The sequence below is a fragment of the Leucoraja erinacea genome, unplaced genomic scaffold (assembly GCF_028641065.1).
Source record: "Leucoraja erinacea ecotype New England unplaced genomic scaffold, Leri_hhj_1 Leri_324S, whole genome shotgun sequence".
Lineage (NCBI taxonomy): Eukaryota > Metazoa > Chordata > Chondrichthyes > Rajiformes > Rajidae > Leucoraja > Leucoraja erinaceus.
This window is the reverse complement of record NW_026576225.1, coordinates 26,866-42,716: the sequence shown is the minus strand read 5'-3', so window position 1 is coordinate 42,716 and position 15,851 is coordinate 26,866. Positions and strand designations below refer to the sequence as shown.

The following is a 15,851-nucleotide window of genomic DNA, read 5'->3' as shown; positions in this document are numbered from 1 at the left end:
ACAGAAATATTTCAAATGTCATTAGAAACGGGAATAGTCCCCGAGGATTAGCGTACTGCGCATGTTGTTCCATTGTTTAAAAAGGGTTCTAAGAGTAAACCAAGCAATTATAGACCTGTTAGTTTGACTTCAGTGGTGGGCAAATTAATGGAAAAGATACTTAGAGATAATATATATAAGCATCTAGATAAACAGGGTCTGATTAGGAGCAGTCAACATGGATTTGTGCCTGGAAGGTCATGTTTGACTAATCTTCTTGAATTTTTTGAAGAGGTTACTAGGGAAATTGACGAGGGTAAGGCAGTGGATGTTGTCTATATGCACTTTAGTAAGGCCTTTGACAAGGTTCCTCATGCAAGGTTGGTTAAGAAGGTTCAACTGTTGGGTATAAATGCAGGAATAGCAAGATGGACTCAACAGTGGCTGAATGGGAGAAGCCAGAGGGTAATGGTGGATGGCTGTTTATCGGGTTGGAGGCAGGTGACTAGTGGGGTGCCTCAGGGATCTGTGTTGGGTCTTTTGTTGTTTGTCATGTACATCAATGATCTGGATGAAGGTGTGGTAAATTGGATTAGTGAGTATGCAGATGATACCAAGATAGGGGGTGTTGTGGATAATGAAGAGGATTTCCAAAGTCTACAGAGTGATTTAGGCCATTTGGAAAAATGGGCTGAAAGATGGCAGATGGAGTTTAATGCTGATAAATGTGAGGTGCTACACCTTGGCAGGACATATCAAAATAGGACGTACATGGTAAATGGTAGGGAATTGAAGAATACAGTTGAATAAAGGGATCTGGGTATAACCGTGCATAGTTCCTTGAAGGTGGAATCTCATATAGATAGGGTGGTAAAGAAAGCTTTTGGTATGCTAGCCTTTATAAATCAGAGCATTGAGTATAGAAGCTGGGATGTAATGTTAAAATTGTACAAGGCATTGGTGAGACCAAATCTGGAGTATGGTGTACAATTTTGGTCGCCCAATTATAGGAAGGATGTCAACAAAATAGAGAGAGTACAGAGGAGATTTACTAGAATGTTGCCTGGGTTTCAACAACTAAGTTACGGAGATAGGTTGAATAAGTTAGGTCTTTATTCTCTGGAGCGCAGACGGTTAAGGGGGGACTTGATAGAGGTCTTTAAAATGATGAGAGGGATAGACAGAGTTGATGTGGACAAGCTTTTCCCTTTGAGAATAGGGAAGATTCAAACAAGAGGACAAGACTTCAGAATTAAGGGACAGAAGTTTAGGGGTAACATGAGGGGGAACTTCTTTACTCAGAGAGTGGTAGCGGTGTGGAATGAGCTTCCAGTGGAAGTGGTGGAGGCAGGTTCATTGGTATCATTTAAAAATAAATTGGATAGGCATATGGATGAGAAGGGAATGGAGGGTTATGGTATGAGTGCAGGCAGGTGGGGGACTAAGGGGAAAAAAAAAAAAAAAATTTGTTCGGCACGGACTTGTGGGGCCGAGATGGCCTGTTTCCGTGCTGTAATTGTTAAATGGTTATATGGTTATATGGACGTGTAGTACGCTACGGAGGGGAACCTGGGCATTTTTCACCGCCCAATTTTAGTAACCGGAGCCTACCTGACCCGACCCAACTTGCAATGTTGCGGGGCAACAGTTTGTGTGTGTGTAATATAGGGCTAGATTCATAATTCTGTCAGTTCATACTTCTTGCCAAGAATAAAATTTGACTCTGGTAATTGTCTTTTTTAAATCATTTCTTTTTAAATGGCTCACAAGCAGTGTTTGAGTTGATTTTGTAGTAATCGGAACTGACCCGACTCGCAGGGTAATTGAGATTGCGGGGGAAGTTTTTGTGTGTGATATAGGGTTGGATTCATAATTCTGTTAGTTCATAATTCTGTTAATTCTTGTTAAATTCACACACACTAGGCCTTATCCCACCCCGCAACCCTCTCCTATCCCCCCCCCCCCCCGCGGCACTGCCCCGAGCCGCACACTCCTTCTCCCCGCTGCCCCGGGCCGCACACTCCTTCTCATCACTGCCCCGGGCCGCACATCCCTCTCCCCGCTGCCCCGAGCCGCACACTCCTTCTCCCCACTGCCCCGCACTCCTTCTCCCCCCTGCCCCGCACTCCTTCTCCCCGCTGCCCCGCCCTCCTTCTCCCCACTGCCCCGGGCCCCACACTCCCTCTCCCCGCTGCCCCGGGCCGCACACTCCCTCTCCCCGCTGCCCCGGGCCGCACACTCCTTCTCCCCACTGCCCCGGGCCGCACACTCCCTCTCCCCGCTGCCCCGGGTCGCACACCCCTCTCCCCGCTGCCCCGGGGCACACACTCCCTCTCCCCTGTTGCGGAAATAAAGATCCGATCTTTGGCCGGAAGCAAGATGGTGGAACATGATGGCGGGGGCTGGTTGCTAAAATGGGTCCTATAATCACCCATGAATCTGCCCATGAGCGTAATACACGTTTGCGTGAGAGTAACCCATCATGCTCTGCTCTAAGATCTTTGGTTTGAACAATGCTGCTGATGTCATCATCAATCCGCTGATGATGACGTCACATCCGGGATCCTGCAGATCCAGCTGTAATTCCCCTGTCCCCCACTGGGGGCACCACCGGATATCCGGCACCAGCAACAGCGCCGCGTATCCGGGTCACGTGACAGCAGGCAGGCCGGGAAACAGCTCAGTTTAAACCCAGAGCGTGGCCGTTTAAAGGGGTGGGCCGCTTAAAGAGGAGGGCGGCCGCTTAAAGGGGAGGGCGGGGAATCGGCGAACAATATTCCGGTCCCCAGGGCAGTGGCGTTTACACCCAGAGATGTTCACACGGTTACTCCCAGTCCGGGTCTGATTCCCCGCAGACTCTGCAGCTGGTTCCGTCCATCTGCAGTGAACTGATTCCCCCACAGCCTGAAACAAGTCCAGGAAGAAAGAGAAAATAAACAGATTAAACAACAGTGTCAATAACTGGGACTGGGGTTAATATTTGAACAAAATTTAACAGAACAAAATCACCGCGGATCCCCATTAAACATTAACACAAACACTCACTCGATCTGCTTCAGTCTCGGGAGGTTCTGTATGAGGCAGCAGAGAGCGGGGACACATCGGTCCGTGAGGGAGTTGTATCCCAGCTCCAGCTCCGTCAGTGAGGGGTTTCTACTGAGAGCGGAGACGAGATCCTCGGCTCCAGAATCTGTGAGACCGACACGTTCCAGCCTGGAGACGAGAGGGCGAGGGACACAGAGAGACATGAGTCGGTGCAAATCCCCAATGTTTATCAGTGACACAATTACTGATCATATTAATGTTCAGTGTCAGATACCCAGTGACTGTAAACACAATCTCTCACAGTCTGGGACTTGGTACCCGGACGTGGCGTCGAAGGACGAGAAGCCGAAGCAAAGACGTGGAAGCCAAATAACCGAACGGAAACGAAGCCGAAATGCCAAATAACCGAAAGGTGGGATGCCTAAAAGCAAACTCACCGAAAGGCTGCTCTGCCGAAATGCCTACTCGCCGAAATGCCAACTCACCAAAAGGCTGCATCGCCGGCAAGCCAACTCACCGAATGACCGTTCGCTGCGCTGTGTGTCGGTAGCACAGGGGAGTGGTACCTGGTCCCTCCACCCACCCAGAGTCACTCACCGCGATGTACCTCCATCGGGCCCCAACCCCCACACCAGCGTGATTTAACCCCCACCCCGACCCACACACAGGGTGATTCACCCCCCACCCCGACCCACAGTCAGGGTGATTCACTCCGCACCCCGGCCGCGGGGACAGACAGTTTGGGGCATTTGTAGCCATAGTAAATCACTTTTAAAACATGGGGACACACAAATTCCCTTGTGGACCGATGACAAGTGTGCATGACAACAAACAATGTTATCTCCCCCCCCCCCCAGCAACAAGAAGCACGTTTTATTTATTACCGTCTGGTTGCCTGCGTAACGCACACAGGCTCCCACGCACAAAACACCAGACAATCTGTAAACTGTTTTAACTGAAGATGCACACAAAAAACTGGAGTAAGAATGGGTGATGTTTCGGGTCGAGACCATTCTTCAGACCTGAAGACTGTCTGAAGGGTCTCGACCTGAAACGCCACCCATTCCTTCTCTCCAGAGATGCTGTCTGTCCCACTGAGTCACTCCAATATTTTGTGTCTATCTTTGGTGTGACAGTTGTCACATTTCATCGGCTTCATGTATTGCGCATATGGAAGAGACGCTTTACATCTATTCAACCAAGTGGGCTCTTAATGAAATCTCACAACTTTGCGAGGGAGGGATGGATTGGATGTAACCGCCGGCTAAAACAAAGGCATAGTTAGGACAAGGAAATAATCCCACCACTTCATTAGCCAGGTTCCTGAATGTAAGAACGATTTACACATGTAAGATTTTTGTTTTTCAATCATAACTCATTTTTGAGTTTTAATGCTGACCTCGTACTGTGGGAAGGGCAGGGCGGCCGTGGCTAAGTGGGGACTGTCCCGAGGGATGCACTCCTTCCTTTCGGTGAGTTTGCTTTTAGACATCCCGCCCTTTCGGTGAGTTTGCTTTTAGGCATCCCGCCCTTTCGGACAGTTTGCTTTTAGGCATCCCACCATTTCGGTTATTTGGCATTTCGGTTTTGTTTCATTCGGTTATTTGGTTTCCGCTTCTTTGCTTCGGCTTCTCGTCCTTCTACGCCACGTCTGCACACGCTGGGACTTACCCCAGTCTCTGTATTTTACAGTCGATGCTCCTCAGAGCCGCAGACACCAGTTTTACTCCGGAATCTCCCAGCGCGTTGTCCCCAATGTTCAGCTTTGTCAGTGAGCAGTTTGTACTGAGAGCGGAGGCGAGATACTTGGCTCCAGAATCTGTGAGACCGACATTGTCCAGTCTGGAGATGAGAGAGAGTGAGGGTGAGGGACACAGAGAGACAGGAGACGGTGCAAATCCCCAGTGTTTATCAGTGACACAATTATTGATCATATTAATGTTCAGTGCTATACACTCAGTGACTGAAAACACAATCTCTCACAGTCTGGGACTTACCCCAGTCTCTGTATTTTACAGTCCCGTTTCCTCAGAGCCACAGACACCACTTCCACTCCGGGATCTCCTAGCTTATTCCTACTCAGCTCCAGGTCCATCAGTGAGCAGTTCGTACTGAGAGTGGTGGCGAAATGCTTGGCTCCAGAATCTGTGAGACCGACATCATCCAGCCTGGAGAAGAGAGAGAGTGAGGGTGAGAGACAGAGAGAGACAGGAGATGGTGCAAATCCCCAGTGTTTATCAGTGACACAAATACTGATCACATTGACAGGGCTCGAAATTAGCGGTTGCCCGGGTGCCAATGGCAACTTACAGTCCCGCCGGGCAACCTAAAAGCTATGCCATATTCGAAATTGAATTTAAACTGGTGGACCCACCACCACCAAACTCCAAACTTTGAAAAATAACAGCCTATTGCATTGTATCAGTTTATTTATTGTGTATATATATGGTCTATAGTATATAGACACACTGAACTTTTATCTCCTGTTCTGTATTATGTTTACATGTTCTGTTGTGCTGCAGCAAGCAAGAATTTCATTGCCCTATCTGGGCCACATGACAATAAAATTATTTTGACACTTGACTTGGACTTGAGCAAAAAAGGGTTTTTGGGAAGAAAAAAAAGCTACCTTAAATTTAGTTGCGTCTGGTTGGTACCTCTTGTAGGGTGAAGACTATTCCATGCTTTAATTGTGCGGGGGGACTCATTGGAGCCGCCAGCATCTCTGGATAGAAGAAATAGGGTGACGTTTTGGGTAGAGACCCTTCTTTAAACTTCCTCTGGCTTTAGTGTTTTTAGCTTAATTAAAAGATACAGAGTGGAAACAGGCCCTTCAGCCCGAGTCCACGCCGACCACCGATCACCCGTACTCTAGTTCTATGCCACACATCAGAGACGCAAGTCAAGAGTGGTTTATTCTCTCATGTCCCAGTTAGAACAATTAAATCCTTACTTGCAGCAGCACAACAGAATATGTAAACATAGTACTCTGTAAACAATGTTATAAACGAGAAAACAAAAACCCCATACAGACAGCACCCATATCCAGAATTAATTCCGGGTCTCTGGCAATTTGAAGCAGCAAATTTATGGCCAATGTACTGCCCCAATAGCCTTGAACTGAATTAAAACATACACTTAGAGATTTAAGACTGAAAATTGATAGACTATCTGTTGGTAGACTTGCTGCCTCATACACCAGAGATCTGTGTTCGATCATGTTCTCGGGCTCTGTCTGTATTGAATTTGCACATTCTCCCTGCAAGCATGTGGGTTTCCTCCCACATCCCAAAGACGCATTGGCTTTGTAGGTCAATGTTCATACCGCTGGGGTGTAAACTGCCCAATAGGCAACGTTTCGGGACGAGACCCTTCTTCAGACTGATGCCGGGAGTGGTGGAAGGGGGGGGGGGGGGGGGGGGGGGGAATGGGAAAAAGAAAAAGGAAGAGGCGGAGACAGTAGGCTGTGGGAGAGCTGGGAATGGGAGGGGAAGGAGGGAGAAAGTAAGGACTACCTGAAATTGGAGAAGCCAATATTCATACCGCTGGGGGTGTAAACTACCCAAGCAAAATATGAGGTGCTGTTCCTCCAATTTGCGGTGGGCCTCACTCTGGCCGTGGAGGAGGCCCAGGACAGAAAGGTCAGATTCGGAATGGGAGGGGGAGTTGAAGTGCTGAGCCACTGGGAGATCAGGTTGGTTATTGCGAAGTGAGTGGAGATGTTGTGTGAAGCTATCGCCAAGCCTGCGCTTGGTCTCACCGAGGTTGATCATACGCTGAATAACTATATTTTTGTTTAGAAAAGATAATAGAAATTGCATTTATTGCAATGTGTAAAAAGAGATGAGATACTGTATTGTAATTTTGCTGCTTGTCATTGTGGTATATATCATTTCTTGATTTGTGAGTACGCGTAGTTTGTGACTTTATTTGACGTAGACATAATATGTGAATGCTTCATTGACCATAATTCCGACTGGTAACTATGCACTTCGTCTGAGCACATTATCGCACACGTCATGCCAACCGTCTTAAATGACCACCTAAACTGTCATTTGGCAACCTAAAAAGCTGCCGAGGTTGCCCGGCTGGCAACAGGAAAAAAAAAAAGTTAAGCGAGAGCCCCCTATTCCCACTCAGGTCCAGCTTCGTCAGTGAGCAGTTTGTACTGAGAGCAGATGCAAAATGCTTGGCTCCAGTATCTGTGAGACCGACATCTTCCAGCCTGGAGATGAGAGAGGGTGAGGGTGAGAGACAGGAGACGGTGCAAATCCCCAGTGTTTATCAGTGACACAATTACTGATCATATTAATGTTCAGTGTCAGACACCCAGTGACTGTAAACACAATCTCTCACAGTCTGGGACTTACCACAGTGACTGTATTTTACAGTCCGGGTTCCTCAGAGCCGCAGACACCAGTTTCACTCCGGAATCTCCCAGGTCGTTGTTTCCCAGTCTAAACACAAACAGACAGAGTAAGAAACAAACTGATACAAACCCCAGGGCTGAGATAACGTCTCCCAAACGGATATTTCTGGAATCACCTCAGGAAATGATTGAATAAATCTCCGTGGTTGTGGTGTTTGTTGACTTTCACTATTTATTCTCATTCCCCGTTAACCGGGTAATGTTCCCCACGCAGAGAACGGCAGCAACACACGTGACCCGGGGCAAAGGGGGGGGGGGGGGGGGGGGGGGGGGGGGGGGGGGGGGAGTCGACGGAGTCCAACCGCGATCACCGGGGAGGAGAGGATTGTGTGGACCACCGCCAACTCGGAGGAGGGGGGAAATAGGAGGTCAGTGTCCCCCATAGAAGGGGGTGCTGGATGGAAGGACAAAATAAAAATAGTAGTGAAACATTTTACAGTTCAGTGTTAGCATCAAACGGACAGTTACCCCAAGTACTGACACTTGTGCAGAGCCGGTCCCAGCCGCTGGAGACCTTCACACTGAATGCGGCAGCTCTCCAGATCGAGGTGTTTGATTGTATCACAGAGCCTGATGGCATGAGACAGGACCGCACAGTCAATCGGGGTCAGTCCCAGTCCACGGAATGAAAGTGTTTCCACAGATCCCAGTGTCTGCTGAGCCAGTGCAGGATTCTGAGACTCAAACAGGTAGTGCATCGTGTTCAGGAGGCTCCGTTTATCAGCTTCACTCTCTGTGTTTCCAGCCCGGCGTTTAACCTCCTCCTTCACCCAGTCAATCACTCGGCAGATTGTTTGATGAGGGAATTTACCCAGAAACTCCTCCAGGATCCAAGCTGTCCGTGGGGAGGAGAGACCAGCGACAAAACGGAGAAATACTTCAAATCGCCCGTCTGTCGTGCTGTGGGCTTCAGACAGGAGTTTCACGATATTCCCGGGATCTACAGTCAGGAATTGTGCGAGTGCGGCTACAAACTCTTGGATGGTGAGGTGCGGGAAGGTGTACACCACGCTCCGGGCTGAATCCTCTCTCTCCAAAAGTTCCATCAGGAACCCGGACAGGAACTGGGAAGGCTGCAGATTGTATTTGATCAAATCTCCATCTGTGAACACAATGTTCTTCTCAGCCACTCCAGTGAAGGCCATCTGACCAACCCTCAGTAACACCTCACGGAGGTTCTCAATCTCACGGCCGTGGTTTTTCAGGATGTTGTAAATAAAGTAGCAATATAGTTGTGTGATGGTCTTGGGAACTCGCTGCGGGTCCCGGTGTGTTTGTGTGAAGAAGGGGCCCAGTGTCAGGACAAGGATCCAGCAGTAGGAGGGGTTGTAGCTCATGGTGTACAGGATCTCGTTCTCCTTCACATGTTTGAAAACAGCTGCTGCCACCGTCTGATCTTCAAAATACCTGGTGAAATATTCCTTCCGTTCCTCACCAACAAATCCCAGGATTTCAGCCCAGACACTGATCTCTGCCTTTTCCAGTAAATGTAACGCAGTGGGGCGGGTGGTCACTAGCACTGAACACCCTGGGAGCAGCTTGTGCTGGATTAAACTGTACACAATGTCAGACACTTCACACCACCACTCGGGATCTGGGCACTGGTGCTTAGGTTCTGTGTCTCTCCGACTGTCAGCAAAATCGATTCTGCCCTTGAATTCATCCAGACCGTCGAATATAAACAGCAATCCCTCTGGGTTCTTCCAGACCTCCCGCAGCATATTCCCAAAGTAAGGATACTGATCCAGAATCAGTTCCCTCAGGTTTACTCTGCAGTTAATAGTGTTCAAATCCCGGAATTTGAAACTGAAGACAAACTGGAAGTGTTGGTATATTTTCCCCGTGGCCCAGTCATGAACAATCTTTTGCACCATTGTTGTTTTTCCGATCCCCGCGACTCCGGCCACTGATGCTGAACTCCCAGATCGGGATTTACTCCGGGAAAAGCTGCTGTGGAACAATTGATCTGTCCTGATTTTTTCCAGTTCTCCCCGGAGACATTCCTCTCTCCACTCTTCATGGTCCCGGCCTCTTGCCAGCAGCTCATGTTCCACCAGTGTCCGATCTCGAACAGTGGAGATGATTGTGAGCTCAGCGTATCGATCAAGCAGCTGGAAATCCTTAACCTTCTCCTTCATCAGGATGGTGTTCACGCTCAGTGTTTCAGTCTGTGCTCGCAGAGTCTCCTTGTGTTTCTGTTGAACATCTTGCACGGGAAAAGGCAGATAATGGACACAATGTTAGATGGCTCAACTCAAAACTCAACATTCATGATTACAAGAATGAGTTCAATGCCCTTCAGTTGAATTCATAGAGCTGGAGGTTTGGGTATCAGACCTCAGAGTGTCAGGAGCCACTGATGAGAAATCACTCATCCTGTTGCACTAAAAATTATTCCATTCTAGTTTGGGGTTCACTGGTCCCTTCTATCCAGGAGTTGATTTCTCCCGTGGAAAACACAGCAAGTGTCTTTTTCACAGTGTGTCACACTACTTTGAAAACACTAAAGTGTGATGTGCTGGGCACAGACAGACAGGAAGGGTGTGGGGTGGTGTGAATCCCGTCACTCGGACAATTGAGGATGGGGAATTACCCAGTGTATCAGGGACACATCCAGGAGTGTGGGGTTAACAGTGGTGGGATCCAGGAGGAGGGGAGGGAGAGGTGGGGGGGAGGGGGGGAGGGAGTGGGTGGGGGGGGGAGGATCGGGTGGGGGGGGAGAGGGGGAGGGGTGGGAGGGAGAGGGGCGGAGGGGGGGAGGGGGGGGGGAGGGGGGGGGGTGGGGGACTCTATCCAGGAGAGTGTGGGGGGGGGTGTGTCAGGGACTCTATCCAGGACCAGGGGGGGGGGGGGGGGTGTGTCAGGGAGGTCCAGATCCAGGAGGGGGGGGTTACACAGTGTGTCAGGGACTCTATCAGGAGTAGAGGGGTTTACACAGTGGGGTCAGGACTCTATCCAGACCCCCAGAGGGAGAGAGCCCGAGATCGAGAGTAGAGTGTGTGGGAGTTAGGAACAGTGTGTCAGTAGACTAAGGTAGTGGAGGGGTGTGGGTGGTCAGGAGAGAATATGAGAGTGTGTGGGAGAAAAGGGTCAGTTCAGGAGTGTGGGGAGAGAGTGTGTCAGGAGAATGCCAGGAGTGATGGGTTCTTGTGTCAGAGACTCATCCAGGAGACCAGAGGGAAGTTAATGTCAGGATTATCCAGTGTGTGTCCAATTACACAGATTTGTGTCAGGGACTCTATCCAGAGGAAGTGGTGGGGGGTAACACAGTGTGTCAGGAGGTGTCTTGAAGTGTATCCAGGAGTGTGTGGGGTGTGACACACATCAGGTCAGTGTGTTCAGGGACTCTATCCAGGAGTGTGTGGGTTTACACAGTGTATCAGGACTTTATCACAGTGTGTCAGGACTCTATCCAGGAGTGTGTGGGGTTACACAGTGTGTCAGGACTCTATCCAGGAGTGTGTGGGGTTACACAGTGTGTCAGGGACTCTATCCAGGAGTGTGTGGGGTTACACAGTGTGTCAGGACTCTATCCAGGAGTGTGTGGGGTTACACAGTGTGTCAGGACTCTATCCAGGAGTGTGTGGGGTTACACAGTGTGTCAGGACTCTATCCAGGAGTGTGTGGGGATACACAGTGTGTCAGGACTCTATCCAGGAGTGTGTGGGGGTACACAGTGTGTCAGGGACTCTATCCAGGAGTGTGTGGGGTTACACAGTGTGTCAGGGACTCTATCCAGGAGTGTGTGGGGTTACACAGTGTGTCAGGACTCTATCCAGGAGTGTGTGGGGTTACACAGTGTGTCAGGACTCTATCCAGGAGTGTGTGGGGTTACACAGTGTGTCAGGGACTCTATCCAGGAGTGTGTGGGGTTACACAGTGTGTCAGGGACTCTATCCAGGAGTGTGTGGGGGGTATACACAGTGTGTCAGGGCCCTATCCAGGTGTGTGTGGGGGGTACACAGTGTGTCAGGGACTCTATCCAGGAGTGTGTGGGGTTACACAGTGTGTCAGGACTCTATCCAGGAGTGTGTGGGGTTACACAGTGTGTCAGGACTCTATCCAGGAGTGTGTGGGGGTACACAGTGTGTCAGGGACTCTATCCAGGAGGGTGTGGGGTTACACAGTGTGTCAGGACTCTATCCAGGAGTGTGTGGGGTTACACAGTGTGTCAGGATTCTATCCAGGAGTGTGTGGGGTTACACAGTGTGTCAGGACTCTATCCAGGAGTGTGTGGGGTGTACAGGTGTGTCAGGACGACAAAATGTATCAGGAGATCCAGGAGTGTGTGTGGGGGGAAATGTCACAGGACAGTATCCCCAGGAATGTGTGGGGTTGCACTGACAAACCTCTTCACAGATGAGTGTCCCACAACATGAGAGGAGGAAACTCAGGAGTGATACAAGGAACATGGGAGGGATTGGAGGGTGTGAAATGGAGCAAAGGAATAGTTCCAGTGTTGGGAGAGAAACAAGTGATTTGATGGGGGGAATTTGACCTCTTTGGTTACGCTCGGACTAAGGAGGAGGAGGATGAGCCGTGCTGTTCCTAACAGTTCCATGGTAATTAACTCATGGAGCGAAGGAAATTAGGAGCTAATGGCTCAGGATTTCTTCAGAGATGGGATGATTGGGCATGGGAGGACAGGGAGGAAGGAAAAGGAGTAGGCGGAACAGGAGGTTGCTGTACTTCGTTTCCGGAGGTTGAAGGGAGGAGGGGCAGGGTGTTGCAAAACAGGAGCCCATCCATAGTAAATTCCCGGATGTCCCATTGGCGACATTGCTAACCTTTTGATCTGCTGATTACCAATTCTGCAAAGCTTGACATGTGACAGAGTCAGTATGCAGGACCATCAATTTCGAATGGGCACTGGGCACCTGGAACGACTGCTGAGTGGATCAGCTCCCTTGAATGGGGTGAGGAAACGAGAGGAGGAGGTGACGGGTAGAGTTTGTGACCATAAAGCGCTGCAGTGAGAGTGGAGGGAGATAAGGGGAGTGGGTGCCCTGGAGGGGGGGAAGGGGGGGGAAGGGAATGACGGTTGAGAAGTGACCGGGGAGGGGTGTACGGGAGGGAGGGAAGGGAGAATTGACAAGGGAGTTGCGGAGGAGAGGCAGACATGAAGGTGGGGGGGGTGATGAAGAAGATGTGGCGAGGGGGGGGTCACGTTGGAGGTGGCGGGAAGGGCCATTGAGGAACGAGGATGATTGTTGTGTTGTGACTGATGGGAGGGGTGAAAGGTGAGGACTAGGGGGACTCTGCCCTGTTGCGAGTGGGGGGATGGGGAGAGAGAGCAGTGTTGCGGGGTATGGAAGAGACCCTGGTGCGAGATGGGACTTTCCTCGTTATACCTTGCACTAAACGTTATTCCCTCATAGTTTATCTATACTGTAAATGGCTCGATTATAATCATGTATTGTCTTTCTGCTGACTGGATAACACACAACAAAAGCTGTTCACCGTACCTCAGTACATGTGACAATACACTAAACTAAGCTAAACCTGACTCTACACACAAAGAAACAATCCATAGTGAATCCCCGTGTCAGTCTAACAATTGCTTAGCCTTTGATCTTCTGATTTCCAATTTTGCAAAGCTCTGAACAGTTTCAGTATTACATCAATTCTAACAAGTCATTGGTGTGAACTGTACATTTCAACACTCACCTTCCATATGAGAGGGTAATTCAGTTAAACCTCTGAGGATGTTCATGTATTCTTCTGTATCAGGACCTGTTTAAACCAACGAGCATTCATTAAACCAGACTTGAATAACATTGTTAACTCCAGTGTTTCAATGTGATATTCAGTTCAGTGTGTTGATTTACCGTACCGAGCTCCTGGATTTCTTTCAGTATTTTGTTCAGCTTTGGTAATTCATTCTGCATTTTCACAAAGGATTCCCACATCACCCGCCGGGCACGGTTACCCTTCTCCATCACCAGACTGTGGAAGAGTATGGAACTGTCTCTGCGGTTTCCCTTTGCCACCAGCTCAGCGACGCTCTGTGAAGAACAACAATGAATATATGGGGAAGTGAATGAGACAATGCTAATGGGGAGGGATTAGCCGTTCAGTGATGGGGTATTGTAAACCAGCATCTGCAGTTCCTTGTGCTTGAGCATAATGCCCTTTGTGGTTTAATGAACTGAGCTAAATGTGACCAATGAAACTGATGACACTTGATTTGCCTCTTCATACACCCATGACACTGTGCTGACAAACTGTGTACTCCCAGAGTCCTGACAGTGTCCCAGAACACAGCAGAGTACAGCACGGGAACAGGCCATTCAGGCCAATGATGGCTGTGTTGAAATTGATGTGAAATTAATCCAATTCCTTTTGGCCTCACATGGACGTGTCCAGTCCAACCTGCATTTCTTCCTGCTCTGTAGTTTGAAGCTATTATGTTCTTTCATCTACATTCTTACTCTCTGAGCCCACATTCACTCATTGACCAGATAACGTTTCTATTTCTATACCTGCCCCAGTTTTACCCGATCAAAGACATCCCTCTCTTGTACATTTCCTGCAGCTCATCCCTTTTCACTGCACTTTAACTCAGCTTCTCTTCCCACAGTTGTGTAAATAACTGACGTTTGTTTATATTGTAGATTTTAGCAAATGTACTTTTATTTATTTTATTTATCAATTGAATGATAAGCGAACAGTTCAATGTCTTAGAATAATTCAGCAGGTCAGACAGCATCTCCAAAAACAGTTATTTTGTGCAGCACATTGTGTGTTATTTTGTAAACCAGGATCAGCAGTTCCTTGTGTTTCTGCCCAATGTCCTCTGTGGTTTCATGAACTGATCTAAATGTGATCAATGAAACTGATGACACTTGAAAAGTATTATTGTTTCCGATTCAGGTTTACAAGTTTACTGCTTCCTGACCTTTGTGCTAAGAACAGCTGGATCAGAATGGACAATTCTCACAAATCCCCAGGTCACAGGTTGTGTTCCTGATACCAGATCTACAGGACACAAGCTGATCAGAAATCAGTGTCTCCATTGCGCTGTTCAACCCAGGGAGTGCGAGGTGTGTGGGACTGACATTGGTCACTCTTCCCCCCTCGATGCAGTCAGTTCTGTGACAGGAAACAAGTCACCGTGTTCTTTCCACTTACCCTGTGTTCTTGTTCACTGAAATATCCCTGAGGCCTCATCATGAGACGGAGACTTTCAACCCCTTCTTCAATCGCCTGTTTCAGTCTCTCCCGATAGAATTTTGTCAGTTGGAATAATTGGTAGTCGTTCCACTGTGTCAGGAGCTCAGAGAATGTAGGCGTTACATCTGTGTATCCAAAGAGAGAAACTAAACACCATCTGAATCAGTCCCCTTGGCTCCAGCTACAACAGCAACCCTCATCCTGACTGTTCCTGCCCCCTAATTAGAATGATCAAAACAGAATATCGGAATAAGACAATGTGCTGGAGGAACTCAGTGGGTCAACCATCATCTCTGGAGAATATGGATAGGTGACGTTTCAAGTCTGGACCTTTCTTCAGGCTGATTGTGGTGGCGATGAGTGGGGAGAAATGTGGACAAGAGGAGGGACAGGTCAAAGACTGGTAAGTAAGGTGGATACAGGTGAGGGGAGTTTTTGATAGGCTGATAATTGGACAAAAAGGAAGGGATTCCAAGCCAGTGGGCCACATGAGTGACAAGGGTGGGGGACAAATTTGCGAAACTTGAGCAATGTATGTAGACTACTGAATAATTTGTATAGCCCCCGGAAATGTCAGATGAATTTTTCGCACGATTTATGTATTGTATATTTATTACCTGAATAAAGTCTATTTTGAAATTAAAAGATAATTGGACAAAGGCCAGAGATGAAAAGACAAGTGTTAAAAGTTGCAAATTGTGAAGCGAGATGAATTAATGTCTGTGGAAAGGGAGAGGGGAGAAATCTGCGCGAGGAGTAACAATGGTTAACAAACGGAAAATCCGGTAGGTCTTGGCGGATGAACAGTCGCCGAGTCGATGCTCTGTCTGACCAATTGCCAACCATTGTAACTCTCTTCCCATTCCCATAGCAACCTCTCTGTCCTTGGACACGTGCTCACTGGGGGAACAGCATCTCAAATTCCGCTTGGGTAGCCTACAAACCAATGGCATGAACATTGAATTCTTCAATTTTATGTAACAATCCAAACCAGACATCCGCATTATTTCCTCCCACTCTCTCCACTGTCTAGCACTGATTTCTCCGCTCCCCATTTCCTGCCTCCTATATTCCTTTCTTTAATTTCATAATTTCCAACACTCAATCTTTCCGCCTAACACCTTGATTTTTCATCTCTAGCCTTTGTTCAACCACCTACCTATGAAAATACCTCCTCAATAATATCCATCTCACTTGCCAGGCTTTGTGTTGCCGCTCCTCTCTG

The 15,851-nt window shown here is 48.5% G+C and overlaps 1 protein-coding gene and 1 long non-coding RNA gene across 3 annotated transcripts in view; both read right to left on the bottom strand.

The window, feature by feature from the left end:
* Positions 1-2,720: 2,720 nt before the first annotated feature.
* LOC129693518 (NACHT, LRR and PYD domains-containing protein 3-like) overlaps positions 2,721-15,851 on the bottom strand; it is a 34,564-nt gene continuing 21,433 nt past the window's right edge. The window contains exons 5-13 of one of the 2 annotated variants that reach the window (XM_055630329.1): positions 14,585-14,751; positions 13,287-13,458; positions 13,121-13,186; positions 7,922-9,659; positions 7,395-7,481; positions 5,022-5,192; positions 4,696-4,866; positions 3,025-3,192; positions 2,721-2,883 (exon numbers count right to left, since the gene is read on the bottom strand). In XM_055630329.1, coding sequence (XP_055486304.1) covers positions 2,796-2,883; positions 3,025-3,192; positions 4,696-4,866; positions 5,022-5,192; positions 7,395-7,481; positions 7,922-9,659; positions 13,121-13,186; positions 13,287-13,458; positions 14,585-14,751 — 2,828 coding nt within the window. In that variant the 3' untranslated portion in view covers positions 2,721-2,795. The remainder of the gene's footprint in view (positions 2,884-3,024; positions 3,193-4,695; positions 4,867-5,021; positions 5,193-7,394; positions 7,482-7,921; positions 9,660-13,120; positions 13,187-13,286; positions 13,459-14,584; positions 14,752-15,851) is intronic. The other variant, XM_055630328.1, reaches the window with a different exon arrangement.
* On the bottom strand, positions 10,881-11,688 carry LOC129693520 (uncharacterized). Its single transcript, XR_008722890.1, has 2 exons — positions 11,431-11,688; positions 10,881-11,344 (listed from the first exon to the last, which is right to left on the bottom strand). It is a non-coding gene; the product is annotated as an uncharacterized LOC129693520 (long non-coding RNA).